Here is a 26,795-nt window from a genome sequence, read left to right as displayed (position 1 = left end):
ATTTATTAGCACAGCCTTTTACACACTCTCTCTCTCACACACACACCCCCAAAAAAAAAAAAAAAAAAAAAAAAAAAAGCCTCCTCGAGCTCTCTCTTCTACGTCGCCGCATCCACAATCCCGTTCCTCGTCCTCGTCCTCGTCCTCGTCTTCAAGCTCAGGTATCGCCTCTTCCCATCGCTATTCCCCGTCCCCCTTTCCCAGTTTCTCCAGCTGCTCCAATCCCGAACAGTTAGGGTTTTGATTCGTCCATTTGATTTTGGACGTCTCAAATCGCCCACGCAGTTCAAAATCATCATACTTGATTTAGGGGCTTCTTCGATCCATAATGTGATTGCGCTGAGCCTTTTCCGTGCTTTGGAACTGGATCAACAGCAACAAAGAACTGCTGTAGTGAATTAACTGCTGTTTCGTTGAACCAAAGCTACTTCAAAATTGGTTAATTTTTTCGATGCGGCGTAATTGGAAATCACACTATAAAGTATTGCGAATAGCTTTTGCTTGTGTTCATATATCTGACTTTGTTATATTATGAGCGTTTGTAGTAGTCATCTTCTTTGTATTACTATCTTTAAGCTCTCTCATATATGTAGATTTTGATCATTGTGTCCTGTGACGCTACCTACCATTTTCCCTGGTTTATGAAGCTGCAATGGATACCGAAGATCTCCTAAAACTGGTGACAGTTCCAGAAATTCTCCCTTCCATGACCTGCTCACAATCAGGACCAGGTCTCTCGCTCTCTCTCGTGCATGCGTGCGTGTGCGGGCACGTGCGTGTGTGTGAGTGTGGTAGTTTTCTCATTCTTGTGTAATTACAAATCTTGCTCTTTATGTCTTTTCTATGGTTCTTTTTCTCCCTCTTCTCTTTAAGGAGTGTCTTTTCTATGTTACTGATAAGTTTCTGAAGATTGGTATGCTGTCTCTTTTCTTTTGCAAATGGTAAACCCAATTCTTCAGGCGATGAAGACATTAAAGCACTCTTCTTTCAGCCCGACAACGAAACATTTACCATTTTGTGACTAGACATTGGAGCTAAAGCTAAGGGAAGACTACGACGATGATGTTGCTTGCTACTACGTTACTTCTGTTCATCTACGAGTTTTCATGTTCTGGTAACACTAACTCGTTAGTTAGAAAATTTTCTTTACTATATATGGATATTATAACATGTTATGTTGTGGTTATATCAGGATATAAAAACACAAATTAGTCATGTATTTCTGTGGATTCGGCAGAAGCTGTGTTCGTCTTCCTGCATCATTTGTGTGTTGTTCTTCTGATCTTTATCATGTTGCCATTATCTTTTACTTGCAGGAAACTGGTCTTCTTTTACTTCTTTTTTTTTTCTTTTAACTGTGCCTCTCTTTTTGCACTGTTGTCTATTATTGTAATAGATACTTGTAAAGTATCTAAATATGTGTATATTTTCAACTCACAAATAATCTTGAATTTTAACCCTTTGTGCAAGATCAGAGTATACACTTCTAAACTCTTTTGTGAGGATCAAGTCTGCTTAATTTCTTCTGGATTCTCAAACAATCAATAGAGTAATCAACAGTTGTAAAAGTAACAAAAGTATTGGGTGGTGTATATTGTGCGAAGTTGCCACCGGTAAATCTGAAGCTGTCTCTTTAACCAGAGTTTTCCTTTCCAATTTTGGAGAACTAAAATGACTTCTATGACTACCTATGGCAGAGTAGTTGTCCTCGTAGCATATATCGACATCTCTCCTTTTCTTTGTACTTCTTTTGTTCAACTTTGAGTCTCTCATTTGATCACATGAACAATTATAGAAGAAGCTTTATTTTCTCCAAAAAAAGAAGAAATGTACAGACCACCAGAAGAGAATCTGCTTTTCTGGGAAAAGATCAAATGATTAGGAGGCAAAAATCCCATTCTCGCTCCACTTCTTTCGTCATTTCTTTTTCAATTAATTAAATTCTTATTCCCAAAATCTCTTAACACTTCCAACTGAATCCATTATTATTTAGCACTTGCTATTTTTTCAATCTAATCCATTGTCATTATATCTTGTCGCATTTTAAGTCTTTCTACTAAATTTTTTCAATAAAATGGGCTCATCAATTATCCTGTAGTAAGTTTGATAATGCAACACAATGTTTACGCTGGGAAAGGTTGCAAATGGCAATATGATGCAAGTGTTAGTGACTCAATTTTAAAAGTTGAATAATTCAACACTAAACTGAAATTAATTTCAAAAAGAAAAAAGGAAAATAAAAGAAAAGGAATGACTAAGCTGAAACAGCACTAGAAGACAGAGGACCACTAATGCAATTGAGCCAGTAAAATATCTCTTTTAGAAAGATACATCTAATGTCTTTTGTCTTTGTCTATGGGTGATTTGGTAGACCAGGTACAGTCCATGATTCTTCCATAATTACCCTCATAACAATAATCCATTTTGCCTACAAATAGCTCCACCAGTTGGCATAAAGCCCTCAAAGCTCCCACATCTCAGGAAAAATAGAAAGGCTTGCTCGCAAATGGCAGATGACTTTGCACACCTGCCACCATGCAAGGGGGAGCTGATCACGGTGCTGAGCATCGACGGCGGTGGCGTGCGAGGCATCATTCCAGGAGTCATCCTTGAGTTCCTTGAATCAAGACTCCAGGTATAAACACATACAAAATGCTCCGGTAGTGTACAAAGTGCAAACATGTAAATCTTACCTGGCTGGTTTGCATAAAGTTTGTACTCTGATGATTTTGACAAATTTCTACTGCTAAGCTTTCATCACTAAGAGAATCTTTTATTCTTCTTTCTTGCGGCTGTACTGAATTTGCAGGACTATGATGGTAAGGATGCGCGGATTGCGGACTACTTTGATGTCATTGCTGGGACAAGCACTGGTGGGCTCTTAACCGCAATGCTCACCGCTCCAGCTCCAGACAACGTCAAGAGACCACTCTTCGAGGCCAAGGACATTGTTCAATTTTACTTGCGCCATTGCCCTTATATGTTTCCTCAGAGGAGGTACGTCTTCTCTCAATTCTTTTTTATTTGCCAAGTGCCTAAGATAAATTGGTTCAAGCTGATGAACTTTGATAGAGCACTCGTTTGGCCCGGTTGGAACTTTCATAGATGTACTATGTTCGAGAGAATTGTAAGTAGAAACACTCAAAGAATTTCAGTAAAATCCCTTCTATGACATATTTTCACAGCAAAAGCAGAATCTTTATACTGGACCTTCCTCGATTGTGGCCTGGAAGCTCATTCAAGCTTCCTGCCATGTTAGGATCTCCAAGCTTTTCTTTCTGCTAAATGCTCTGCTAGATATGTTTGTAGATTATATACTCAATATGGACATGTAAGAGGCTTTGCTCTCGACTCTCAAGTTAACATTCCTAAGCGCAAAATAGTTAACTGTAAGTTGTAATTCAAATTCCTTGGAACGGTGTATAATCTTGTTAATCTTTTGTATGTACAAATATGTATGACCATAACCATAACCATGAAAAATTTAAGCATCAATCTATTTGAGCAGGAGCGGGATATTTAGTTACTTTGCAAAGACTCGCGATATGCTCGGCATAATCAAGGGGCCAAAATATGATGGCAAGTATCTGCACAAACTTGTTAACGATGTCCTTGGTGGGACAAAGTTGGATCAGACACTGACAAATGTTGTGATCCCTGCTTTCGATATTAAGCTTCTCCAACCCACCATCTTCTCCACATTCAAGGTATTTTAACGAACCTTACACATTTGGTTGTCATCTAATTTTGCACACTAAAATAAAGGTGAAGTTCAATTAACCGTTCCTGTGGGTAAACTCACTTTGCCATTTTGTGATATGAAAAGTTGCACTTTGCTATCCTGTGGTTTTGTTTTTATCTTTCCATAAGGACATCTTAAGTCCTCCTTAAAACTATCTTCTATAAGAAGCTCTCTAACGAATTTTTTACTCAAAGTCCTTATGAAAGCAGAGCAGTAACCATAGGTTGGGGAGATATATTTTGAACCACAGGATTGCAACATAAAATCAGACTACACCATTGAGGGGCTTTCTGAAGTTTTATCTCAAAATAATTGGTATCAAAAATTTTTTTAAATTCAATGGTAAATGGAATTAATTGATTGCAGGCAAAAGCTCATTGCGTAAAAAATCCTCGTTTAGCAGATGTATGTATAAGCACATCTGCAGCTCCAACATATTTACCAGCTCACTATTTTGAGACAAAGGATGATGAAGGATCATCTCAAAGCTTTCATCTTGTTGATGGGGGTGTTGCTGCAAACAATCCGGTAAAAAGCTTTATTCTTAGGCCAGTATTTCTATGATTTCTTGTTAATTGATAAATATTTTGGAGACTTGGACCTCCTTATTTCAAAGGAATTTCAAAAAATTTTCCCTTGATATAGTTTGATTACAGTTTACTAAGAAATTCTCTCTTGTATATTCTATGCATAGCATTTAATCAGAGCCCTTCAAAACCAGATGTATTGAGGACCAATGAATGAGCCATACATTTGGCTTTTTTTGTTTTTTTTTTATATTATTGTGGGAGCAGACACTGGTGGCCATGGGCCAAGTTACAAAAGAGGTAGACAGGAAAAATAAAGAGTTCCCAGCTGAGATGAAGCCGCTGGACTATCGAAAATATTTGGTGATCTCGATCGGGACAGGGGCACCGCTACAGGAGGGGAAGTTCGATGCGCGGAAGGCGTCCAAATGGGGCGCCTTCGGGTGGCTGGTCGGCGAAGGGACGACACCTCTCATTGATATCTTCTTCCAAGCCAGCTCTGACATGGTCGACATTCATGCCGCCTGCCTCTTTGAAGCCATCCAATGCTCTGACAAGTATCTGCATATACAGGTAGAAAACTGCACTTAATAAAATTTTTTGTTACGCAAGATTTGTCCACTATGGGTTGTTGACGCGTTGACAATCAAATACAGTGTTTTGACTGCGTGCATTAATCAGTCAAAATTGCCCATATCATATTTGACGCCGTAGAGAATCTCTGTGCTATGCTTACATTCTAGTGGTAGTATAGGCATGAGGCCCGCTAGTCCAGATCTATAGCATAATCAGTGGGTTTCAGTGCCGATAAGGTTAGGTCGAGCTTTGGGTCCACTTTTCCAACTTGTCCCAAAACCTTTATTCAGGATCTGGTCCAGCAAAATATTAGCGGTGGATCACCCAATAGAGCTGTCATCCATTCTGTCTTGTATTTCTGTCTCCACTACCTACCCACTGAATTACAGTTTCTTCCGTGTTTAACAATATCTTTTTTATCGTGCATGAAGGTAAGAAATAGAATCGATGACGGACGATGAGGTAGCCTACATACTCCTTTTCCCTCTGTCAATCCCCCGTCCAAATCTCTCAAATCTCGAAATTCTTCCAAACACGCCCGTAGGTCCACATGTCTGTGTTTTCTTCTTCTTCTTTTTTTTGGTTCTTCAGAGCGTGCCCATAGGTAGGTCTCACGCACCGTAAAAATCCCAGGAATACAATTTGTTACAAATTATAAAGTATATGCGATATGTATGAATGGACATTTTTGTTATGTTCAGGAGGATAACTTGGTGGGCGACGTAGCATCGATGGACGTTACAACCGAGAAGAACCTGGGAGATCTGGTTCAAGCAGGAAAAGCGCTTCTGAAGAAGCAGATCCACGTGCTCGACATCGAGAGCGGCAAGCTGAAGCCGCATGAGACGGTGGGCAAGGACGTCACCAACGAAGTCGCCCTCGACAACTTTGCAAAGTTGCTCTCTGAGGAGAGGAAGCGCAGGCTTAAGAACTAGCAACAGTAACATCATTATGATGAACTCGGGAAAAAGTCAGCAGCGAAGCTGACGTGATCGCCGTAGGTTATGCGCATAATCCGGTGTGTGTGTGCGTGTGTATTTGTGCGTGTGTCTGAACTTATGGTTTGTTGCTTCAAGTTATGTGCATGATAATGTGTGCGTGCGCTTGCTCCCGCGAACTGTGTTTTTTTTGGCAATTGGTTTGTAACAAGAGTCGTTCGATATTTGAATGGAGTCTCAAGAGAGATTTACTCAGTTTTCTTATCGTCTTTTTTTCTAACACTAAAATTCTTTTAAATCTTTAGATGATGGAATATAAGATTGTGCATCCAAAATAGAAATATTTTGTCTTCGATCGGTTGCATGCACTTTGTAAAACTATGCAATTACGGAGCAATTTGGCATCAGAGTAAGGCAGAACCGCACATCATTCTCGATTCAACTCGAGTGGATTTTTGAGTCTTCGTATTTGTATTTTCTGCGACTAACGAGATTGGATCGAAATTCTGTGTGAAAAGCACAATATATATATATATATATATATATATATATATATATATATATATATATATATATATGTATATATATATTTTTTTCTGAGAGATAGATAGCACACTATCCGCTTTATTTATTTTATTTAAAAATAAACTTAGCTGGAAATATGAATCAACTAGGATTCGAACTTGGGACCTCTGGTATCAACCATCAAGCACTTTGTCACTTGCTCTAGAAACAGACGGTAACATAAAATATATATTGTTCATGAAAAACAATATTATAGTCTCCAAAAGGGCTACCTCATAAGAGTATTAATTATATATTCCTTGCAAGTAAATTATATATATATATATTTATGTATACGCGCAACGTACGTACGTAACTATTAAATATACATGTTTGTGCACTGGTCATGCATGCACAATTCATACATACATGCACGCCCGAGAGGCTCGCTTCGCCACACACACACACACACACCCACCCCCCTCCCCTCCCCTCCCCTCGCNTCGATCAATCCACAACAACCACCATGAGGATCAAATCACGATAATTGGTAAAAAGTTTCCACCTTTGATGCATAGATAGATAGATTTTTACACCGATTCTAGCATCCATAACTAAGCAAAGCGAATCATCAGTTAACCGAAATCCATACATACCTCCACTTATTCACCGCTACTTATAAACAGATCCAAACACACATATACTCACATGGCTAGGGTTTGTAGGGTTTCTAGGGTTAGGAGGAGGAGGAGGCGGCGGCGATGTCGTCAAAGGAGGCGCCGATCAGGAGGATCATGAAGGAGGGGGAGGGGGTGGGGACGGGGCCGGAGTTTGCGGTGCGGTACCGGATGGGGGAGGAGGTGGGGCGGGGGGAGTTCGGGGTGACGCGGCGGTGCGAGGAGGCGGCGACGGGGGCGGCGCTGGCGTGCAAGACGATATCGAAGGGGCGGCTGAGGGGGCGGACGGCGGCGGAGGACGTGCGGCGGGAGGTGGAGATCATGCGCCGGCTGCCCGCCCACCCGAACGTGGTGCGGCTGCGCGGCGCCTACGAGGACGCCGACGCCGTCCACCTCGTCATGGAGCTCTGCCAGGGCGGCGAGCTCTTCGACCGCATCGTCGCCCGCGGCCACTACTCCGAGCGCGCCGCCGCCGCCGTCGCCAACACCATCGTCCAGGTCGTCCAGGTATATATGATCACATTTCTATCTATCTATCTATCTACGTAACATTGTAATAATAATAATATGTATTCGATCAGCATTCACTACTACTACGTATATTATACTCACAACAACAACAACAACAACAACAACAACACTTAATTTTCCATTTCCATTGCCATTTCATTTCTTTGTTATTTGCAAATTAATTAATTCATGCTTCCACAAAAAAGGAAAAAAAAATGCAACTATTATTATTATTATTATTATTATTAAGATAAATAAATGGGCGATTTAAATTCACAAACTCTTTGTCAAAAATTTAAAAAATTTTAGAGTTACGTGCACCGCCCAGGTGGCATAACCCCCGGGTATTTTTGATGAAAACTCCGCGGAAAAAATCATTTCGCGGAAAAACAGATGACACTGCCGCGGGGGTGAGCTCACCGCAGGTGACCGGAACCTCAAAAAGGCCGCTTTTGCACTAACTACCCATCAAAATAGGGCCCGGCCCAATGTGGGACCAAAATAGATGCGATATGGGTCGAATCTGTTGCGCTACTCGGCCCAAATAAGAGAAATGAGACTTAACTAAAACAGAATAGGACTAGAATTTTTTTTTTTTAAAAAAAAGGAGTGAAAAACCATACGTCTGAGACATCAAATTATATATGTTTATAACACATATATTTTGTGCTCTATTTCTTATTTCACTTTACAAATGAATGCTGCAGCACTGCCATAAGCATGGAGTGATCCACAGGGACTTGAAGCCGGAGAACTTCTTGTTTGCGGATAAGTCCGAGGATTCTGCGCTCAAAGTGATCGATTTCGGCCTTTCGGTGTTCTTCAAACCTGGTACTACTTTGATTATGCCCTGCATGCATGCATGTGCAGTAGCTAGCCTCTCAAGTTTACTATTGAACTGTTTCAACTTGTTTTTCTTCTGAAACTACAAGGCGAACGCTTCACCGAAGTCGTCGGAAGTCCCTATTACATGGCCCCAGAAGTTCTGAAAAGGAATTACGGACCCGAGGTTGATGTTTGGAGCGCCGGCGTTATTCTCTACATCTTGCTATGCGGCGTACCGCCTTTTTGGGCAGGTTCTTTCATTCATTCATTCATTCACACGCATACACACACTCTCTCTCTCTGTGTCTTCCTCCTTTTGTATCTAAACTAAGAATATGAAGTATGATGGCGAAGAACTAGCTAGTTCTGATGCTCCTCTTGTGTGACTAGTGCAGAGACTGACGAGGGCATTGCGCAGGCAATTATCCGATCCGTAATCGATTTCGAAAGGGAGCCGTGGCCCAAGGTCTCGGAGAATGCTAAAGATCTCGTAAGGCGCATGCTCGATCCTAATCCTTATACTCGCCTAACCGCTAAGGAGGTTCTCGGTATATACGCTTTTCTCTCTTCCCTCTTCCAATGAAACCGACGATTTTACATACATGTCAGTAGCACGAAATAGTTAATTTTCGTGTTCGAGACGAAAGTAACGCAAAATGGGGGCTTATAACATGCTCAGTAAACTTTTTCTGTCAAAATAATCGCCAGACTACAATGAAACATGCAATTACTGGTTCAACAGTAGTACTACAATGCGTTAACACTTATCGCACCAAACGCATGGTTTCGATCAGTTCAGCATATATATCTATCTATATCTGTAGCGGAAACAGCAGTTGATTGCTTGCCTTGTTTTGATATGTGAGAAGAACATCCTTGGCTCAAGAATGCAAACATGGCTCCGAATATTTCACTCGGAGAGGCTGTTAGAGACAGACTAAAGCAATTCTCTGCGATGAACAAGTTCAAGAAGAAAGTCCTACGAGTAAGCTTATTTTTTTCATACGACTGAAACTGCGTGCTCGTGTATGTTTCCTTCCAGTAGCTAGTGTTTTCTTTTTCGCTCAGCAATTGGTCTCTCTAATGTTGTGATGTTGCTCAACGTCGAACAAATCAAGGTGGTAGCTAAGAATCTGCCTGTGGAAGAGGTGGCCAACATCAAGCAGATGTTCCACATGATGGACACCGATAAAAACGGAAACCTCACGCTCGAAGAGCTCAAAGAGGGCCTCCAAAATATCGGGCAGCCCGTCACAGAACCAGATGTTCAGATGTTATTGGAGGCAGTAAGTACCTACTTCCTGTGCTCATGTATTAATTTCCTTAGCACATTCCCTGACGTGATCCGAAAATTCACAATCCCTGCATTGTGATTTTACAGGCCGACACAGATGGAAATGGTACTCTCGACTGTGAGGAGTTTGTGACCGTCTCTGTTCACCTTAAGAAGATCGGAAGCGAGGAGCACCTAACCAAGGCATTCGAATTCTTCGACAAGGACGGTAGCGGTTTTATCGAGATGGAAGAGTTGAGGGAAGCTTTAGTCGAGGGTGATCTTGGCCCTAATGATCAAGTGATCCGAGAGATCATCTCCGACGTCGACAAAGACAAGGTTTAATTCCAATTCTCTCTGAAATCGGTATATAACCACCCTACCTTCTTGAACATAACTAACTATATTCCTTGCCTTGTAATAAATACTTCAGGACGGCCGAATTAGCTACCACGAATTTGAGCTGATGATGAAAGCTGGATCGGACTGGAGGAATGCTTCGCGGCAGTACTCGCGGGCTGTCCTGAATACCCTCAGTCGGAAATTGTTCAAAGATGGCTCTACCCTGCACCAGGAATAGCAGGAAAGAGAAGAAAAATCTTTTAGTTGAAAAGGCAGCCTGAGTTAAAAACCACAATGAGAATACATTCATCAACAAGCTCTCCAAAATCTTTCTTGATTATTATACCTGTCTAATCTCTTTGCGCTTCGCCTCCCTGTTTTTCCTTCCTCTCATATGTAATATCTATCGAGTTATGTACCGAATTGATTATTTTCTGCGCGCATGATTATGTATCTGAAGTGAGCTCTCCACCATATGTATGAATTATGACATATCTGTTGCTTTTTTTCACCCAATTTTTTGTAAAAAAAAATGTATTGTATTCCTGTGAGATTTTCAGATTACAAAATGGTTGAATAATGGCATTGGCATTTTGTATGAGAAGGTTCTGAAGCTACATCAATACAATTTTATTTACAGTTTGTGTGTGTGCATTTCATACATCAGTGCAAGTAGCTCACTCAGTATCAGAAACTCTTGATGATGTTGATTTGACTAAGGTATAAATTCAAATTTTGTCAGAGGCAAAAGAGGTGTATATATTCTTTGAAATTAAGGTCTTTTCATTGTACATGCTAATATGACAAGTTCCTATCAGAAAAAGAAATAATACTGCATCTAAGGGAGACAGATGGGTGAAAAAAGAAAGGAAAATCAATTCTGAGACTAACTTCAAAATCTACTGTATATGAATTGCATCAGATACCCCACTGTGAAATCCTATTTCTGCTCTATTCTCCTTCTATGGTGGCTCCAAAAAATGTATAGAACTTAATCGAAGTATGGAATCATTTATATTTGGCTACCCAATATTGCAAAATTATAATTTTACTATCCAACCTTTCAGCCACGGCACTTGGATTTTAAAATTTAAGTTAATTACTTACTTTAATGAATTTATAGTTGTAAGAATGTATGAAATATACCAACTAAACTTGTAAAAATAAACGACGCATTCAAATTTTGAATTCTAAGTGTCATTGACCGACTTTCAAACAAACTAAAAGATTGGGTAGCAAAATTAAAATTTTAAAAGATTGGATAGTCGATTCAAAATGATCTATAATTTACATAAATTTGGAACGTTTTTACCTAAACATATTTATGAACATATAACTTCGACTTTTAAATTGCCACTAATTTGGCATCTTCTTTATGGTGCGTTAGGTGGAGCTTTTGCCTTTTTCCTTTTGCCTTTTGCTATCTTTGGTGCTAAAAGTCTCTTAGGTTTTTCGATGCTTGTTTCCCATTGCTTGTCCTTATCTTTCTTTCTTTTTTTTTAAAAAAAAGTTCTTCCTGTCATCTCTCTTCTTTATCTTTGTGGAATTTTACAGCCGCTAAAATAAGAGTCTTATGAAGTTTGGCCTTTATTACATTCCTGTCATAACTAAAGTGACAATTTTCAAACACCACATCATAACATGATCTTAAATATTATTGACAAGAATATGAAACCAATACGACAGAAACTACTATGTCGAATCCTTCCAAAATGACTTTGTGACATGACTACCGAACCCGGACTTAACCAGATTGATCAATTTTCTTATGCTCAGAATCCAAATTACGGCAAATTAGACCTTAAACAGGATGGTTTACCTACAACTCTAATAACGAAATCCATTCAAATCAATAGAAAATGCTACGAGTCATGAACCAACTCGTTTCCAAATAAGAGAACTAATAAAAGATGAGGTGCAACTACAAACCAACTTAAAAATATATTTATTAGCACAAGAAAAGCAATAATTACAGGATCTCTCTCTTTCCCCCTTCTTTTGCACCTGCACCTCTTTTCTATGTATTTTCCGCAGCAACTCTTGAACTCAAAAACACACACACACAGAGATGGGCTCTGTGGGCTCTCGGGCGAGAACAATGGATGTGATAAAGGGTGAGATGCCATTTGAGGAAGAAGAAGAGTTTGTTCTTGGGAAGAGCAATAATAGTACTAAAAACAATAAAGATGTTGTTGGTCTTGTTCTTGTGGACATCCTCAATGGCTTCTGCACTGTTGGATCTGGCAATCTCGTATGTATATACATATATATCCCCCCTTTCTGACTCTTTATTTTCATTTTTATGCGCTTCACTGAATATAAACCATTAGAATCATAATATCATCTGATAATTTAATCTTTTAGAGAACAATGATTATTTTATATGTATCAGTGATTAGCTTGAGTTTTATTTATGGTGATAACAGTTACCTTCTTGTTCAGGCTCCAACAAAACCAAACAAGCAGATAGAAAGCATGGTGAAGGAAGCAGCACGCTTATCAAAGCTGTTCTGTGAAAAAAAGTGGCCTGTTTTTGTATTTCTTGATTCCCACCATCCAAACAAGCCTGAACCTCCCTACCCTCCTCACTGCCTGATTGGATCAGGTGAAGAGGACCTTGTTCCAGGTAATTTTTATACATATTCTCTCTCTCTCTCTCTCTCGCTCTCTCGTGTCTCTTGTGAGATCTATTGGAAGTCAATTACCTGTACTAATCTTTTCTTTATTCCCCTATACCATTGGTTCCATAAGAGAAGGCATTTCAAATTTTATCTAGGAACTTAGTTTAGTGAACAGTCTTTTTCTAAGAACCATGTTGACAAACCAGAAATGCCACACACACACTCCTTTCAGAGCCACCATAGGATGTCATTTTCCTAGGGGGAATAACACCTCTATCTGCTTTGGGTTGTTCAGACCCAGAACAGAAAACCACAACTCGATAGATCCTTTCGGTGGACAGTGGAACACCTATGCACATACACTATTTGGGTTTTCTAAAAGTGCTTTTCAGCTGGGCCTGTATAGCTCTGCTTCTTCCTCTGCGTTGTGTGAGGTAGTTTGTCATGGAAAGTTTGACAAACAAAAAAGATTGAAATTTTTGCTGTTGTGGAAAAAAAAGATTAAAAAAATGCAATTTTGAGGCACACAAAACTAGAAACTCTAATTTGAAGCTTCTGTTTCTAGAGAAAACAGAATCTTTCTGAGGATTTGATATTTTGCTTCTCCTAATAGCATTCTCGGATAACACTTCATCAAACAGCTTTACACTATACAGCAAAGCCGAACAGGCTTGAAAGTGCATGCTTTTGGGCAAATTGTTAGTTTTATCTAATAAATTTGCAATTGAAATCTCCTCGACAGCTAAAGATAGAAGCTATAAATTGAAGCGGCTGCCTTTTGGCCTAAGAAACCTAGTTTTATTTGGGTTCCCGATACAAACAAAAACTTCGCTTTTGTTATCCCTAATTCTCAACTTCTGCTTTTCAAATAGAGAAGTGGGCAAGAAACTCGCGAAAACAAGCAATTAGTAAAGATTGAATGTGTTCCGAACATTTGTGTCGGAATCAGCTTCAACTACAAGTTGCCTACTTTTCACTAATCAGTACACTAATAGTTGATTATGGCTTTAAATCTACCCAAATTAATTGCAGCTTTGAAATGGTTGGAGAAGGAATCAAATGTCACAATTAAACGAAAAGATTGCTTTGATGGGTTCATTGGTTCCATGGAGAAAGATGGATCAAACACTTTTGCAAAGTGGGTGAAAGCTAAAGAAGTCAAAGTTGTAAGTAGATTCTAGCTCAGCTATGAATTATGGTGACATACACATTTCTTTTTCTGACTTTAACTAACAGGCACTAGATATTTTAGGTGTTAGATATTAATCTTATTCTGATTTAAGTAATAGAAACACTCTCCTCCTGTTGTTCTGTGTCCAAAAATGCTTTAACTCTCTGATCCAGTGTAAATATCTATTTGTGTTGTAGATTTTGGTGGTAGGAATATGCACAGATATATGTGTGCTAGACTTTGTGTGCTCTACTCTATCGGCTAGAAATATTGGAATGGTGCCACCTTTGGAGGATGTTGTTGTTTATTCTCAAGGATGTGCTACATTCGACCTTCCGATGGACATTGCTCAAACTGTAAAGGGAGCTCTACCCCATCCTCAGGTTGTATATGTTTCCTCTATCTCTACGGTGTTTCCTCTATCTCTGTCTGTTGTATATATTGTTTTCTTTCTTTTCTTTTCCGAGTTTTCAAAACATTTTCTAATATAAATCACTCCAACTTATGATCACAGTATTTTTGTAAGAAACCGTCACACTGGTAATTCTTACATTCTTGTTGCCACTAATTTTGTTTATTTACCTTGCAGGAATCGCTTCATCACATAGGACTCTATATGGCCAAGTCAAGGGGAGCCAAAATAGTAAAAACAGTGACTCTTGGCTCATCAAAATGAGATGTGATACTGCTTGCTTGTTGGTACTACTTGGAATATTATGATAAATAGTAAAATAAGGATGCTCTTATGGTTTTGCTAAGATTCCGCTGCTTATATCAAGCAAGACTCCAAACTTGTTATGTAATTTGCAGTGGCATATGTGTAACTATGTCTAATTCTCTGTACTCCACTTTAAACTATGTACTAATGGCCCTGTTGAAATCCTTAGTTGCATCATTGTTAAAATGCTGATCTACTTTGTTACATTCAAGATAAACAAACATATTCTAAAAGTGGGTTAAAACATATGAACATTAGCGCCAAGTTAAGAAAAGGTTATGCAAGGCAATTAAGCAGGACAACAGTTGTGAGCACAACCTTCTAAACCAAGAGAGCTAATAAGAACCTGTGCTAAAGAAGCACTTGGATATTGTGTGTATAATATATAAGACACCCGCAACACAGGTTACAACAAACAGATTATATGAGAAATGATTGCACATTCTGATGAAAAACTCATATACATGAAAAAAGGGATGTTGTTTAAGTAAGGCTCCTACCGATAATGATCGTGATCGTGCCGTTATCGTAGGACATACCATTACTCCTCACTAGTCACTAGTTTTGTTGAAATCTCTTAAAATCATTCGGTATAAGTGAAATAGAAGGTTATAAATTGGAGAAATCATTCTTTTTTCCCCTTAAATCATCACTTGATTTCATCAATTCAACATCCAAATGCACATAAGACAGAACAAAGGAGCTTGCAAAGTAGTTTTGAACAATTTTGCTCAAAAAGAAAATACTTTTGGTTTCCAATGCTGAAAATCAACTAACCATTTGAAGTGAATAAGAAGGCTGCATGCAGAAGCTTCTGAGATAGAAAGTACATCTGACACTCGGCGTATGTCTTCCTTCATCTGCTGACATATAGCAGCTTCATTTAGAATTGCGTAAAACTGCTTAGTACCAAAGACGCAAACATTAAGCATCAAAAAAATTACACATTTCAATCAAATCACGGAAAATTGGCCCCTACCAGGTTCAGCTTAACTCACACATACATTAGAAGATGTAGACAAGAATAATTAGTTAATTACATTTCAACCATGAATTTTGTACAAAATCATGTCTTTTTTGCAATTCCCTTGCTTCTTAAACAACTTCTCTACTCGAATCAGAAAAGCAAAAAGCAAGCGATGGCGAACAAAAAATTTAAAGCTTCTTTGCTCCATAATCATCTTCAGATTAAAACTTCTCCTGCTAGCTTCAGCATGAAGATAATCTAGTAGACCGGACCAATCAAAAAAGCGCGCGCGCACATACAGCAACAGCAGAGCCACTTTAACTGGTCTGGTCCACGGATGACATGGTTGAGCAAGTCTACACAACAATTCCCAATACTTTATCCATAACCTACTTATCTAACAGTAAGAATCCAAACCTAATACTCGTAGAACATTTGAATAAACTTTGTTGTCATGAAAACGAGTAGAAAATAACAAGAAAAATAGATAAAAATCCAACCTGATAGTAAACGAGCTTAAAATTTTCATTAAAAAACAGAAAAAAAAAAACTATCTTTTTTGAAAATAAAGTGTAGTAAACTACAATTAAGCCTAATAAATACACATCAAACTAGTAATATTCAACAAAATTAAAAGGAAAAAAAACAAATATTTCTTCAGAATTTACTGCACCTTCTCTTGCTGCGAATCCGACTCCAAATTCGCATCATCCATGTCGCCGCACGAATCGAACAAACGAAACCCTAGAATCGATCAAACTGGGGCTCCAAAGCTCGACATCGCGGTGCGATCGATCAAGAACAATGCGGAGACCATCTTATGTAAAGAGGGATCGGAGAGATTGTGGTTTGTAATTTTTTTCGAAATGGTATGGAAAAAAAAATTTAAAAAAAAATTGAGAAACTCTACGTCGTATCTTAATCTAGGGGGGCTTTTGGAAACCGTGTTTATGATGTAATTAGAAACTAATTAATTAAGGAAAATTAAAATAATTAAGATTTTTTTTTCCATTTTTTCCTTTATTTTTTAGAGTTGGGAAGTTGACTTGCTTACTATTAAGTCAACAATTTCTCAATTTTCAATTTTAAGTACACTTGACCTGGTCAAAATGTGTTAGTAGCTTTTGTTTTTTCTTTAATATATTGATAGAAATTAATCCTTTATTTTTAGATGGTTGTCTTTTTCTCTTTTTTTTTGAGAAAATAGAATATTAAACGGTCCATATATTATCCCAGAGATTTATTTATTCCTCCTATTCTTCCAAACACTCTTAAAATTTACTATTCTTTTCTTAACGAATTATTCTAAAATAATCTGTTAAGAGAGGAGAATAGTAATTGCACCCTTCTGGTGGAATAAGCTATTTTTTATTTTATCCTTCTACTAGTTAATTAAGTTATAAATAATATAAAATATTTATTAAATAATGCAATTAACTTTTAAATAATTTAATTAATAATTAATTATTTGACTTATTACATTAATAAGTATTTAAATAGTAATTAATTTATTATTTATAAATTATAATTAATTATCTAATTAATTAAATAATTAGAGTTGATATATATGCTTATTAAATCATTAACTAATATTTACATCATTTACATAATTAATATTTTAATTTATCAAATTAATATATTAACTAAAAATATAATTGATTAAATAATTTATTAATATTAATATAGCGACTTATTTTTTTATAGTTATTCACTTATTAATGTAATTCTTCACCATCTCATATAGTATTTTTAATTAATTTATTTATTAATTTGTTAAAATATTATTTTACGAGTATTTAGATGCTTATTATTTAGATTAATTATTTTTTCAATCATAATTATTTTTATTCCTACCATGCCAATCCAATCATCGAAAAGTAATTTTTTTTTTATCTCTCACAATATCTCTATTCTCGTCCGAACACAAAATTGGCATAATTTCTGTTTATTTCAGAAGTTACACATATTTGAAGAATAAGCAATAATAGCTTATTCTTGAACCAAACTACCATGGTGCTCAAATTTTGAAAAATTGTTCTGATTTGATATTTTAAATATTTTAAAATTTTTGAAAGTTCAGTTTCGTCCTATACATAGATTCCTAACTAGTGGTTAACTCTTTAGTGGAGACGTGGATAGCTTGGGATCGTAGATTCTTTTTGGCGGTGTAGTTGGCCCAATTAACTAGAGCCACGTGGTCATCAATGTGAGATAAAGAAAAAGTGTAGCTAAAAAGAGCGGTGGTCCATGGCCATGAGGGGAGAGTCTCATCCCACGCATGCACGTTGCACCACAAAAAGAGAGAGAGATAGATAGAGAGAGAGAGAGAGAGAGAGAGAGAGAGAGAGAGAGAGAGACTCCCATGGCCATGAGGGGAGAGTCTCATCCCACGCATGCACGTTGCACCACAAAGAGAGAGAGAGAAAGAGAGAGAGAGAGAGAGAGAGAGAGTCACATCATCATGTCCAATTCTCCATTTCTCCTGAGAGAGAGAGAGAGAGAGAGAGAGAGAGAGAGAGAGTTGCATCATCATCTCCAACAATTCACCAATGCTTTCTCTTTCAATCCTAATATTTAGTTTGTAGCCACAGTCTCTGCTCAAACTTATCCTGCCACCTCTTCAGCTTCAGAAGAGCCAGAACAGTTGTGGTTCTCAGTAACTTAAACTGCTACTGCAGAGCAACGCCACAAATTGTGATGGTTGTTAATTGAAACCTTAATCTTGCGACAAACGATGTAGAAATATATTATTTAATTAACATCTCTGTTCACGTGCATAACATATAAGTCAATCGAATCAGGTGAAAAGCAGTTCGTGTACTATATACTGATAAAAAATATTTAATTTAGAAATAATTACAGTGCTTCAAAAGATCAATCTGGTTAGAAATCGTTCGCAAGCATATATAATGAGAATTAATAGATAAATTATATCAATACATGGAGAGATGAATGAATGAATGAAATATAAGTTTGAATAACAGATGGAAGTAATATACATACGTCGTAAAATGGTAGATGTAAAAATTTTACCTAGAACTCTCTAACAGATGGATTTAGAAATATATATATAACAGTATTTCGAGCTACTGCATTAATTGTTGACACACATTAATATGATTTAAAAACAATATATCCATCCTCCTTTGGCGAAACATAATGCTCTTAATTAATTTGTAACGTAGAGTTCCTTAAAATTACATCAAAATTTACCATCTCCTATGAAAAGTATATATGCAAAATGATATTTAATTATTCCTACACTATTATTGATTAGATATTAATTATCACACTACCCTTCCTCCACATTAGAAAACAATATTTTTGCATCTGTCACATGCAACATGAAATTATTAAATAATTTTAATGCAAAAGTTAGTAAGTAGGCTTCATGCAGGAGAAAACAATTTTAAGCTCTAGCTAATTTGTGGTCCAAATATTAAGTTTGAACCGGTCAACAAATTAATGCTCATTAATTACTAGTGTTTTTTATTAAGATATTTTTAGAGTACCGTGCTCAAGTTTCTGTATATGATTAATAAAATCTTATATTAGCGGAAAGGTTATATTAAAGTTATATTAATGTGATTAAATTTATAGAAAAAGTAATCTCATGTAGCTGCACACAACGGCTACTTGTCGCATGTAATAATTAACAAATTAATTAATTATTTACTTTGGTATCATAATATCTAATCCTAGCTAGTGTTGCTTTATTCATGTACTATATAAATAACAATGATTTGTCCTACATATTTATTTATTGAAATAAATGTAAAAGAAGCTAGCTTATGATAGTTAGTGCTTTAATTAAATATTTATGGAATTAAAGAACTATATATTTTTCTAGATGAAGCTTAATTATTTGCTTATTTTGTTCAGAACAATTAAACACTGCTTAATTCGATGTCGAACCGATCTATTAATTAAAGGATTAATTGTGTATTTGTGTGGCATAAATTCTCTATTCTAAATTTCTAATTATACTACTCATTTTCGAGAATAATTCGAATATTCCTTTCAGTCTCAGTGCAACAACCCATGGAATACACTTCAAACACAAAGTATATTATTTTGTACAAATTAAATGATGGAATAGTACATAAATTTTGTAATAAAAATATTATTTATAGTATATGCGAATTTGGATATATTCAGAAAATCAATAAAGTATCGGATAAAAGAACTATAATTATGTTAGAAATAACCGTGTTCAAATCATAGTAAATAAGTCAAAAAAATTGAGAGAATTAATACACTTTAAGAGAAGTTAAAATTGATTAAGTTTAATTTTTTTTGAAAGATTAAATATATATTACAGATAATGTTTGGGTGTCATCACCACAAAAAATAATAATAATACGAAGTATGAAAAACACTTTTTTTTAAGGGGCAATTTCATAACTACCCTTGTAAAATTCAAAAATATCATAGATACCCTTCAAAATTTTGAAATATCATTAATACCCTCTCAAACCTTATACACTATCATAAATACCCTTTCCATTATCCTCTATTTGCTTTTGTTAATTTTTATAGATAAAATGACATTTCTATCCCTAATCATTGGTGAGTAAAAGTGTATGGAGACCCCTCACCTATAGGATTATTTTAAAATAGAGCCCTTCAACAATTTTTTTTTATTAAGGCCTCTTAAGCTTTTAGTTATTTTATTAGGTTTTTGTACATAGTAAAATTTCTTAATCGAGAAATCTCATTCATTGATTTACTATTTTTTAAAAAAAATTGCTTAATAAAAATCATTCAATTGTAAAAAATAAAATAAAATTGAGAATGTGTAAATAAAAAAAAAATTAAAATTAAAGGGGTCGTTCAAATGGCCTATAGGTGAAAGAAACTTTACACACTTATTTTTTTATAAAAAATAAATTTTATATGAATGTCACATGAAAAATACTTTACTATCAAAAATTTTGGCTATCTATTTTTTTTTGTGTAATGTATGTAAATTATTATATTTAAATAGAATTAAAAAATAATTAGCTCTTGAGGTAATATTGAATACTAATATTGACAATTATATGTCATGATAAACTATGTAATTTCATAGCGAAAAATAAAAAAAGGAGCATTTTATATTTAGTAAACCATGAATATTTAATTAAAAATTTTAAAAGTAAGTCTAATTAGTATACAATTCAAAATTTAGAACCAATCATTTAAATAACTTTAAACTTTTATACTTTGTTAAATTGATGTTAGAGGCAAAATTAGTATTTAAAAAATAAGGGATGATATTTTTCATGGAGTTTTTACCTAAAGGTCATTCATGAGCATTTTTAATATTTAGAGGAGTATCGATGATATTTTCAACTTTAGAAGGGTATCTATCTATAATAGTCTCCGGATATTCGTGAAATTTTTGCTTTTTTATATTGAATTATCATTTATGAAAAGTTAAAAAAAAAAAGCTAAAATTATTGCTGAGCTATCATGTGAAGTCCAAAAAGCAAAAGTCATAATTTTTTTAAAGGTAAACTTCAAATACCATCCCTATAGATTCATATTTTTTTGTTTTAGTATTCTATAATTTAAAATATATCAATTTAATATTCTGTTATTTTTTTTTTCTTTTCGTTCGCTTCTCGTTAACATTTCGTTACATTATATATAAAAAGCTTTAGATACCCATATAAGTTTATTGAATATTTACTTTAGTATTTTTTTAGTTCACTGATTTAATGAAAAAAATTAGTAGAGAAAATCATAAAAAAAGAAAGATAAAATTACGAAATACTAAATTGATATATTTTAAATTATAGAATACTAAAGTGAGATACTGCGAAACACACGGGTGTTATCTGAAGTTTTTTTAAAATAATAATAAATAGCGAAAAAACGACCGCCGTATGATTGGCCGTACACTGGTCCTATAAAATCCCAGATCAGCGAAGCTGAACCAAACTCGGATCAGCGCCTTCGCGAGAGAGAGAGAGAGAGAGAGAGAGGGAGAAGGAGCTAGAGAGAGGCTCCTATGGCCACGCCAAACCCTAACCCTAACTCGTCCTCCTTCTACTACGAGAATCACTACGTCCTCAAGGAGGAGGAGGAGGAAGAAGAAGAAGATGAAGAGATGGGTCGGGGGAGGCGCGAAGCGTGGCCGCGGCGGGGCGGGGCGGTGAGGCTGGAGGGGTACGTGGAGGGATCCGAGGGCGAGGATGGGGGATCGGACGGTGGTGGTGGCAGTGGTAGTGGTATGGCGCCGAGGAGGAGCCTCACGGGCGAGGACCTGGAGGAGCTCAAGGGGTGCTTCGACCTCGGCTTCGGCTTCTCCTACGACGAGATCCCCGAGCTCTGCGGAACCCTACCCGCCCTCGAGCTCTGCTACTCCATGTCGCAGCGCTTCTTGGACGATCAGCATCAGCACCAGAAGCACCCTAATGAGCCCGGCGAAGTCGCGGCCTCGGCGGGGTCGGTTCATGTCCCAAATTGGAGGATTGCGGGTGCTGGTACGATCCCTTCTTCTCCATTTCCTTTTCTTTTACTTGGTGTGATTTAGGGAGGTTTTGGGGAAATTTGATGTGGGATAGGTGGCGAAGATTTGATTTTTAGACTACCCAAACCGGAAGTTTTGTTGATGCTCTCTGGCGATGGTTGCTCGCGAGCTACAGATGGTAAAGATGCGATTTTTATATGAAGAAACAGTGCATGTAGGGAGTTTGTAGTTTGATTGTAGCTATCAAGTGATGTTTATAGATAGATATCCAATAAGTGCGTGATTAACGGTGTCCTGTTCCTGTTCCTTGAGAAAGATGTTGTTCTTTTGTACAGTATTAAGGGGGTTGTTCCTTATGGAGTTGTGGGAATTATGAGTGCGAAGAATTTGGTTAACAATTTCTTATTTGCATAACCAGAATTAAGCTGATTTGTTGGAGTAAATATTTGCTTCGTTGTTTTGATCTTTTAATTTCTTCACCTTTCAACTTAAGGTGTGCTTAATTCTGGCGCCGCCGAAGAGTTCAATTTTTTGTTTTTTTTTTTGTTGCCTTATTTGAATCAACATGTTTATTCTTTGCAACATGCAGGTGATGATCCAGAGGAAGTGAAAGCAAGGCTGAAGTATTGGGCTCAAGCAGTGGCATGTACAGTTAAACTATGCAACTGATCGCGGTTTGATCCTTTGGCTCATCCATGACAAAGATTCATAAGTTTTATAGGAATCAGAATACTGAAGCCTCACGCGAGGAATTGAATCCTATTATGATTTCTTCCCTGCTCGGCGGAATTTTGAGGCCATGCTTTCGCTCTGAGGTTCATGTGATAACCTAAAACCCGTTTCATCCCAATCCAGTGCTCATCTAAAGAAGAGGACGGCGAAAGGGATGAGATGATCTGAGGTCTGCAGTTAATGAAGCAATTTACTGAGTGTTCAGATGTGTTGTATTGGATAATTTTTCAGTTTGAGGACTAAGATAATAAGTATGTTTTCCTTTGTCTTGTTACTATATGTGTGCATGGGGTTGGGTAAAAAACCTAGGCTCTGGCTACAGAATTTCATTCTGCTTGTAAAGTGCTATGTATTTTTTAGATGCGTAATAATATATGAAATATGTCTTTTCCTGTTACATGAAAAAGGTGATTCTGAGCTTGATGGAAAATTGGTGAGTAGAGTGTGAGGATCTCCGAGGTTCTAATTCCCCAAAAACAATTCTGAAGAAATACTGCTGCATATGCGCTTGATGAATCTACATTTTGAGCTAAGGTTTTTTGTTTATTAGTTCACAAAGACTCGTTGCAGACTCTAGAAGGCCTTTTTCTTATCATTTTTTTAAATGCATTCGAGGATAATGGATATAACTTCAAGAAAAACTGTTGGAGTGTAAAATTAGGGATCGAATTCTTCTAAATCATCGTAAGTGAAGGGACCGTTCATTTATTTTATCTAGTACAATGATTGTATCCATATTTGTATTGGGATAAATATGTGGATATTGATTTATCTGGACCACATTCGGTATTTTGTCGCACCCGACCTGTGGCTCAGGTGTCCTTCACTACTCCATATGTTATACAGGTCATTGTCTGCCTTGGCTTTATATATGCCGATGATAATATATCGTCTTGGTTGTATTGGTTTTGTCTCTATCAGGACTCCTTACCTTATCCTATGCCCACTGATGGTGAAATTTTTCTGTTTTCACATGATATTTCTCATGTATATCTATTAAATTCAGGTAAAGATGAACTTTGATGCTTTACCTCTTACAGAAGGATACATTGAAATATGATGGCTTTGTGATTTTTATCTGTACTTGAGCATCATTTCTGAATCCCCTTATTATTGTTTTGAGTATTTTTTTTCAGCTGTATTGAAGTGCTATTTTTGCTGTCCATAACTGCTGCCTTAGTATCAGTTAGAAAGCTCGAAAATGTACCGAAATACCATAGTTAAAAATCAGCATATCTTTTTTTTCTTTTCTTTTCTTTTTTTTTTGAGAGAAAGGTAGCAAGCTACCTGAAAAATCAGCATATCTTATCCCTTGAAAGGTGTCATACAACCTCTCAAGGCAATTCCCTTTTGTAGCTTTTCGGTGCAGGAGATACCTAAGTTAACAACCTTTTAAGCTCTAGCACAAACTGGAAGTCGAACACCAGAAAAATGTATGCATCTTATGTTCCTTGCCAACTAAAGCTTGATGTGGATGTTTTTTTCTTTTCTTTTCTTTTCTTGTTTCCTGCTTTTTCTATTTGATTGGAATGTGGATCATATTGTAAAAGAGTTGATTTCTATAAAAGCTTTAGCTAATAGAAAATAATTTTTTACTGTGGGACAGGTCCCTATGTGGTTTGAACTCCTTTTATACCATATTATGAAATCGAAGTAGCTGCGGTAACTTTTATTCTTCTTCTTCTGTTTCTCTGAAGCATGAGATAACTACTCTTCCAAACACCAAGCACCAATTTGAACTAATTTCCAAGAGTCTCAGATAGAAGCAGCAATTTTTATTAACTTCAATATGTCTAGATGTTTACACCACAATATAAATTAAAAGGAGAGTTTTTCTTTATTCAACTCAACATGTATTCACATCACAAGCATAATATTTAGATAATTAAGCCTCCAGCTGCTTCTGAATGTCCTTCTGCAAGAAGATCAAATTAAGAAGAATTCAGCAGGGTAGATGTTATAAGTGTATAAGAATAGATGAGAGTTTAGTGTGTGATGGTAGAGACCTCTATCTTTAAGGGTGAAGTGGTGGGCGCATATCTCTCCACAACCTTTCCATCTTTAGCCACAAGAAACTTGGTGAAGTTCCACTTGATGCCGTCCCCGAAAATGCCACCTTTCTGGGTTTTCAGGAACTTGTATAGTGGTGCTGCATTTTTCCCATTTACTTCAATCTAGCAAAAGAAAGAACATGAGATGAAAGGAGTTTGAGTAGTACAAAGATATCTATAGAGGACAACAGAGTATAAATAATAACTTAAAAAGTTCATCCTTTTTGTAGACATGTAGTTGCTTGTAGGAACGTAATTTTGCTTGATGAAAGATTGAAATAGAACAAGGGGAAGTCTCTCTTTTTTCTTTTTCTTTTCCATTTTTTTTAAAATTTCTAGGGAAAGCGATGGAATGATTCCCTGTGGGAACATAAGAATAATGGTATTCAGAAACTTCTCTGTGCAATTTGTTCAGATATCTGTTTTAGGACATAATGAGCTTTCTTCCTAGGAACGATAGGTAGGTACTTCAAGATGAAATGTCAAATTGTCAAAACATCGACTGATGCTACTGCTGTTGTCACAGATCAACTAGAGAATGTCTGTTTATCATTACCTTATCAAAGATCGGAAACTCAGCTTTGAACATAGTGCATGCAACTTCTTTAATTTCCTCATTACTTCCAGGCTCCTGACCAGCAAACTGGTTGCATGGAAATGCTAATATCTCAAATCCTGAGAAAATAAGATTCAAAAGGAGCTTCTTCAAGTTAAGAGTTACTAAATTTTGGTAGTTTAAGAGGTACTTAAATTCTATGTAACAATTGAGTGATCAGATGGGTTATATGAAGAAACAACTGACCTTTGTCCTTGTACTTCTCATATAACACATTCATCTCTTTGTAGTTGGAATGAGTAAGTCCACTGCATTGCCATAGTGTATTAGAATCAATAGGGTTGCCCCTTAAAAAATTTATGCTTTATTATCATTAGAACACACCATTAGAGCTCATAATAATTATACTTAAGAACTTCCTTAGTGGAATAGGAGACTTTGGTTTCATCATTTGCCGCTCTTTCTATATAATGGATTTCGAATTACTCTCATCTTTATAACATTAAATGAATTCGATAAGCGGACAACAGATCTAGGAGCACAAGGTAAGAACAAGCATCATCAGCATCTAATTAATATTTCCAAGTTTGTGACATGAAAGGGGATGTTAAAATCCAGTTTAACAGAAAGAAACTGTAAAATGCAAATATCATCTCTGTAAATACTAATAACTATGCTTTCAATATATATATATATATATATATATATATATATATATATATATATAGAGTAGGACTACTATACTCTTATGAGTATAGAACCCTTCGTACTCATAAGTTGTTTTCGATGTTGGGATTTTCGAATCAACGATCCACACCGTTAAATATGATCTAGAGTATTTGGAAATTATGCATTAAAGATGGTAGATTCCAGTAAGGAAATAGCCTATGATAGGAATCAAGTTTTAAATCAAATCATACCATTTTGAGGCAACATTGACAATAAGAAGAACCTTTCCACTGTAGGTACTCAGGTTCACATCATTGCCATTCATATCCTGCCATGAGATTCCATTACACAAAAAGTTAGAAATAAAATTAAAAAAATAATATAAACCCATCTCAAATAAATTAAAAAGATCTACAAAGAACAAGCAAAAGAGAAAAAAGAGTTAGCCTAACAATGATAACATATATATAAATTGGAAAGTTAAAATAGGGGGATTTCCTGTACATACAACAATAATAAATTAAATGAAGAACAATTGAAACAACTTTAGATTACTTCACCAGACACCACTAATCTAATTTAACATATCTAATTTAAAGAAGAGAGATCTTAAATATGATGGACTAAAACTTTAAGTTACTACCCAAAATTGAACTCACCAACTTCACAATCAACAAGAATAAACAAAAAAGCACAACAAAAATAAAGTTTACCTTAACAGTGATATCATATATGGATTTGGTAACTTCCTCAGCCATTTTTAATTCAAGGAGATGGAGATGATGGAGATGAAATAAAGTTCTAAGGGAAAAGAAGAAGACCAACTACAATTAGTGTACAAATACACCTTATATATATATATATATAGAGAGAGAGAGAGAGAGAGAGAGAGAGAGAGATATGTTATTATATGCATACACCTAATAATATACAGTTGTG

The 26,795-nt window shown here is 36.2% G+C and overlaps 5 protein-coding genes and 1 long non-coding RNA gene across 14 annotated transcripts; 4 read left to right on the top strand and 2 right to left on the bottom strand.

Moving 5' to 3' along the window:
* On the top strand, positions 51-6,048 carry LOC109714893 (patatin-like protein 3). Of its 8 annotated transcripts, none has more exons than XM_020239633.1 (9): positions 51-161; positions 648-791; positions 960-1,114; positions 2,439-2,635; positions 2,810-2,997; positions 3,509-3,707; positions 4,109-4,270; positions 4,537-4,842; positions 5,547-6,048. In XM_020239633.1, the coding sequence occupies exons 3-9, from the start codon at positions 1,060-1,062 to the stop codon at positions 5,778-5,780; spliced, it is 1,341 nt and encodes a 446-aa protein (XP_020095222.1). In that variant the 5' UTR covers positions 51-161; positions 648-791; positions 960-1,059; the 3' UTR covers positions 5,781-6,048. The 8 variants fall into 8 exon arrangements, with proteins under 8 accessions (XP_020095222.1, XP_020095253.1, XP_020095261.1 ...); XM_020239664.1 differs by having other exon boundaries at positions 57-161; positions 594-731; positions 2,482-2,635; XM_020239672.1 differs by having other exon boundaries at positions 57-161; positions 594-731; positions 2,468-2,635.
* Positions 7,049-10,425, top strand: LOC109713824 (calcium-dependent protein kinase 29-like). Its single transcript, XM_020238092.1, has 8 exons — positions 7,049-7,471; positions 8,182-8,305; positions 8,407-8,550; positions 8,695-8,847; positions 9,169-9,284; positions 9,418-9,585; positions 9,681-9,911; positions 10,006-10,425. Exons 1-8 carry the CDS (start codon positions 7,049-7,051, stop codon positions 10,150-10,152), a joined length of 1,506 nt encoding a protein of 501 aa, XP_020093681.1. The 3' UTR covers positions 10,153-10,425.
* LOC109715126 (nicotinamidase 1-like) lies at positions 11,814-14,610 on the top strand. The gene is made up of 5 exons (XM_020239961.1): positions 11,814-12,165; positions 12,357-12,540; positions 13,568-13,701; positions 13,904-14,089; positions 14,296-14,610. The coding sequence occupies exons 1-5, from the start codon at positions 11,983-11,985 to the stop codon at positions 14,380-14,382; spliced, it is 774 nt and encodes a 257-aa protein (XP_020095550.1). The 5' UTR covers positions 11,814-11,982; the 3' UTR covers positions 14,383-14,610.
* On the bottom strand, positions 12,537-16,406 carry LOC109715135. Its single transcript, XR_002217514.1, has 3 exons — positions 16,065-16,406; positions 15,202-15,284; positions 12,537-12,955 (listed from the first exon to the last, which is right to left on the bottom strand). It is a non-coding gene; the product is annotated as an uncharacterized LOC109715135 (long non-coding RNA).
* LOC109713673 lies at positions 21,308-22,986 on the top strand. The gene is made up of 2 exons (XM_020237845.1): positions 21,308-21,861; positions 22,438-22,986. Exons 1-2 carry the CDS (start codon positions 21,387-21,389, stop codon positions 22,515-22,517), a joined length of 555 nt encoding a protein of 184 aa, XP_020093434.1. The 5' UTR covers positions 21,308-21,386; the 3' UTR covers positions 22,518-22,986.
* On the bottom strand, positions 24,336-26,795 carry LOC109713680 (probable glutathione peroxidase 2). 2 transcript variants are annotated; one of them, XM_020237862.1, is made up of 7 exons: positions 26,777-26,795; positions 26,570-26,657; positions 26,108-26,184; positions 25,434-25,495; positions 25,188-25,306; positions 24,587-24,754; positions 24,336-24,495 (listed from the first exon to the last, which is right to left on the bottom strand). In XM_020237862.1, exons 2-7 carry the CDS (start codon positions 26,612-26,614, stop codon positions 24,466-24,468), a joined length of 501 nt encoding a protein of 166 aa, XP_020093451.1. In that variant the 5' UTR covers positions 26,615-26,657; positions 26,777-26,795; the 3' UTR covers positions 24,336-24,465. The 2 variants fall into 2 exon arrangements, with proteins under 2 accessions (XP_020093451.1, XP_020093445.1); XM_020237856.1 differs by lacking the exon at positions 26,777-26,795 and having other exon boundaries at positions 26,570-26,728.

The sequence above is a fragment of the Ananas comosus genome, linkage group 1 (genome assembly GCF_001540865.1).
Source record: "Ananas comosus cultivar F153 linkage group 1, ASM154086v1, whole genome shotgun sequence".
Lineage (NCBI taxonomy): Eukaryota > Viridiplantae > Streptophyta > Magnoliopsida > Poales > Bromeliaceae > Ananas > Ananas comosus.
This window is presented reverse-complemented; position numbering and strand designations above follow the sequence as displayed.

Bases quoted from the DNA above. Each gene is read 5' to 3' on its own strand.
- LOC109714893 (XM_020239633.1), top strand. From the start codon at position 1,060: ATGATGTTGCTTGCTACTACGTTACTTCTGTTCATCTACGAGTTTTCA. The intron at 2,636-2,809 runs GTATAAACACAT...CTGAATTTGCAG, and splicing joins TCCTTGAATCAAGACTCCAG to GACTATGATGGTAAGGATGC. The intron at 2,998-3,508 runs GTACGTCTTCTC...CTATTTGAGCAG, and splicing joins TATATGTTTCCTCAGAGGAG to GAGCGGGATATTTAGTTACT.
- LOC109713824 (XM_020238092.1), top strand. From the start codon at position 7,049: ATGTCGTCAAAGGAGGCGCCGATCAGGAGGATCATGAAGGAGGGGGAG. The intron at 8,306-8,406 runs GTACTACTTTGA...TGAAACTACAAG, and splicing joins TTCGGTGTTCTTCAAACCTG to GCGAACGCTTCACCGAAGTC. The intron at 9,586-9,680 runs GTAAGTACCTAC...GTGATTTTACAG, and splicing joins TTCAGATGTTATTGGAGGCA to GCCGACACAGATGGAAATGG.
- LOC109715126 (XM_020239961.1), top strand. From the start codon at position 11,983: ATGGGCTCTGTGGGCTCTCGGGCGAGAACAATGGATGTGATAAAGGGT. The intron at 12,541-13,567 runs GTAATTTTTATA...AATTAATTGCAG, and splicing joins TGAAGAGGACCTTGTTCCAG to CTTTGAAATGGTTGGAGAAG. The intron at 14,090-14,295 runs GTTGTATATGTT...TTTACCTTGCAG, and splicing joins GAGCTCTACCCCATCCTCAG to GAATCGCTTCATCACATAGG.
- LOC109713673 (XM_020237845.1), top strand. From the start codon at position 21,387: ATGGCCACGCCAAACCCTAACCCTAACTCGTCCTCCTTCTACTACGAG. The intron at 21,862-22,437 runs GTACGATCCCTT...TGCAACATGCAG, and splicing joins TTGGAGGATTGCGGGTGCTG to GTGATGATCCAGAGGAAGTG.
- LOC109713680 (XM_020237862.1), bottom strand. From the start codon at position 26,614: ATGGCTGAGGAAGTTACCAAATCCATATATGATATCACTGTTAAG. The intron at 25,496-26,107 runs GTATGATTTGAT...ATGGCAATGCAG, and splicing joins GTCAATGTTGCCTCAAAATG to TGGACTTACTCATTCCAACT. The intron at 24,496-24,586 runs GTCTCTACCATC...ATCTTCTTGCAG, and splicing joins CTTCACCCTTAAAGATAGAG to AAGGACATTCAGAAGCAGCT.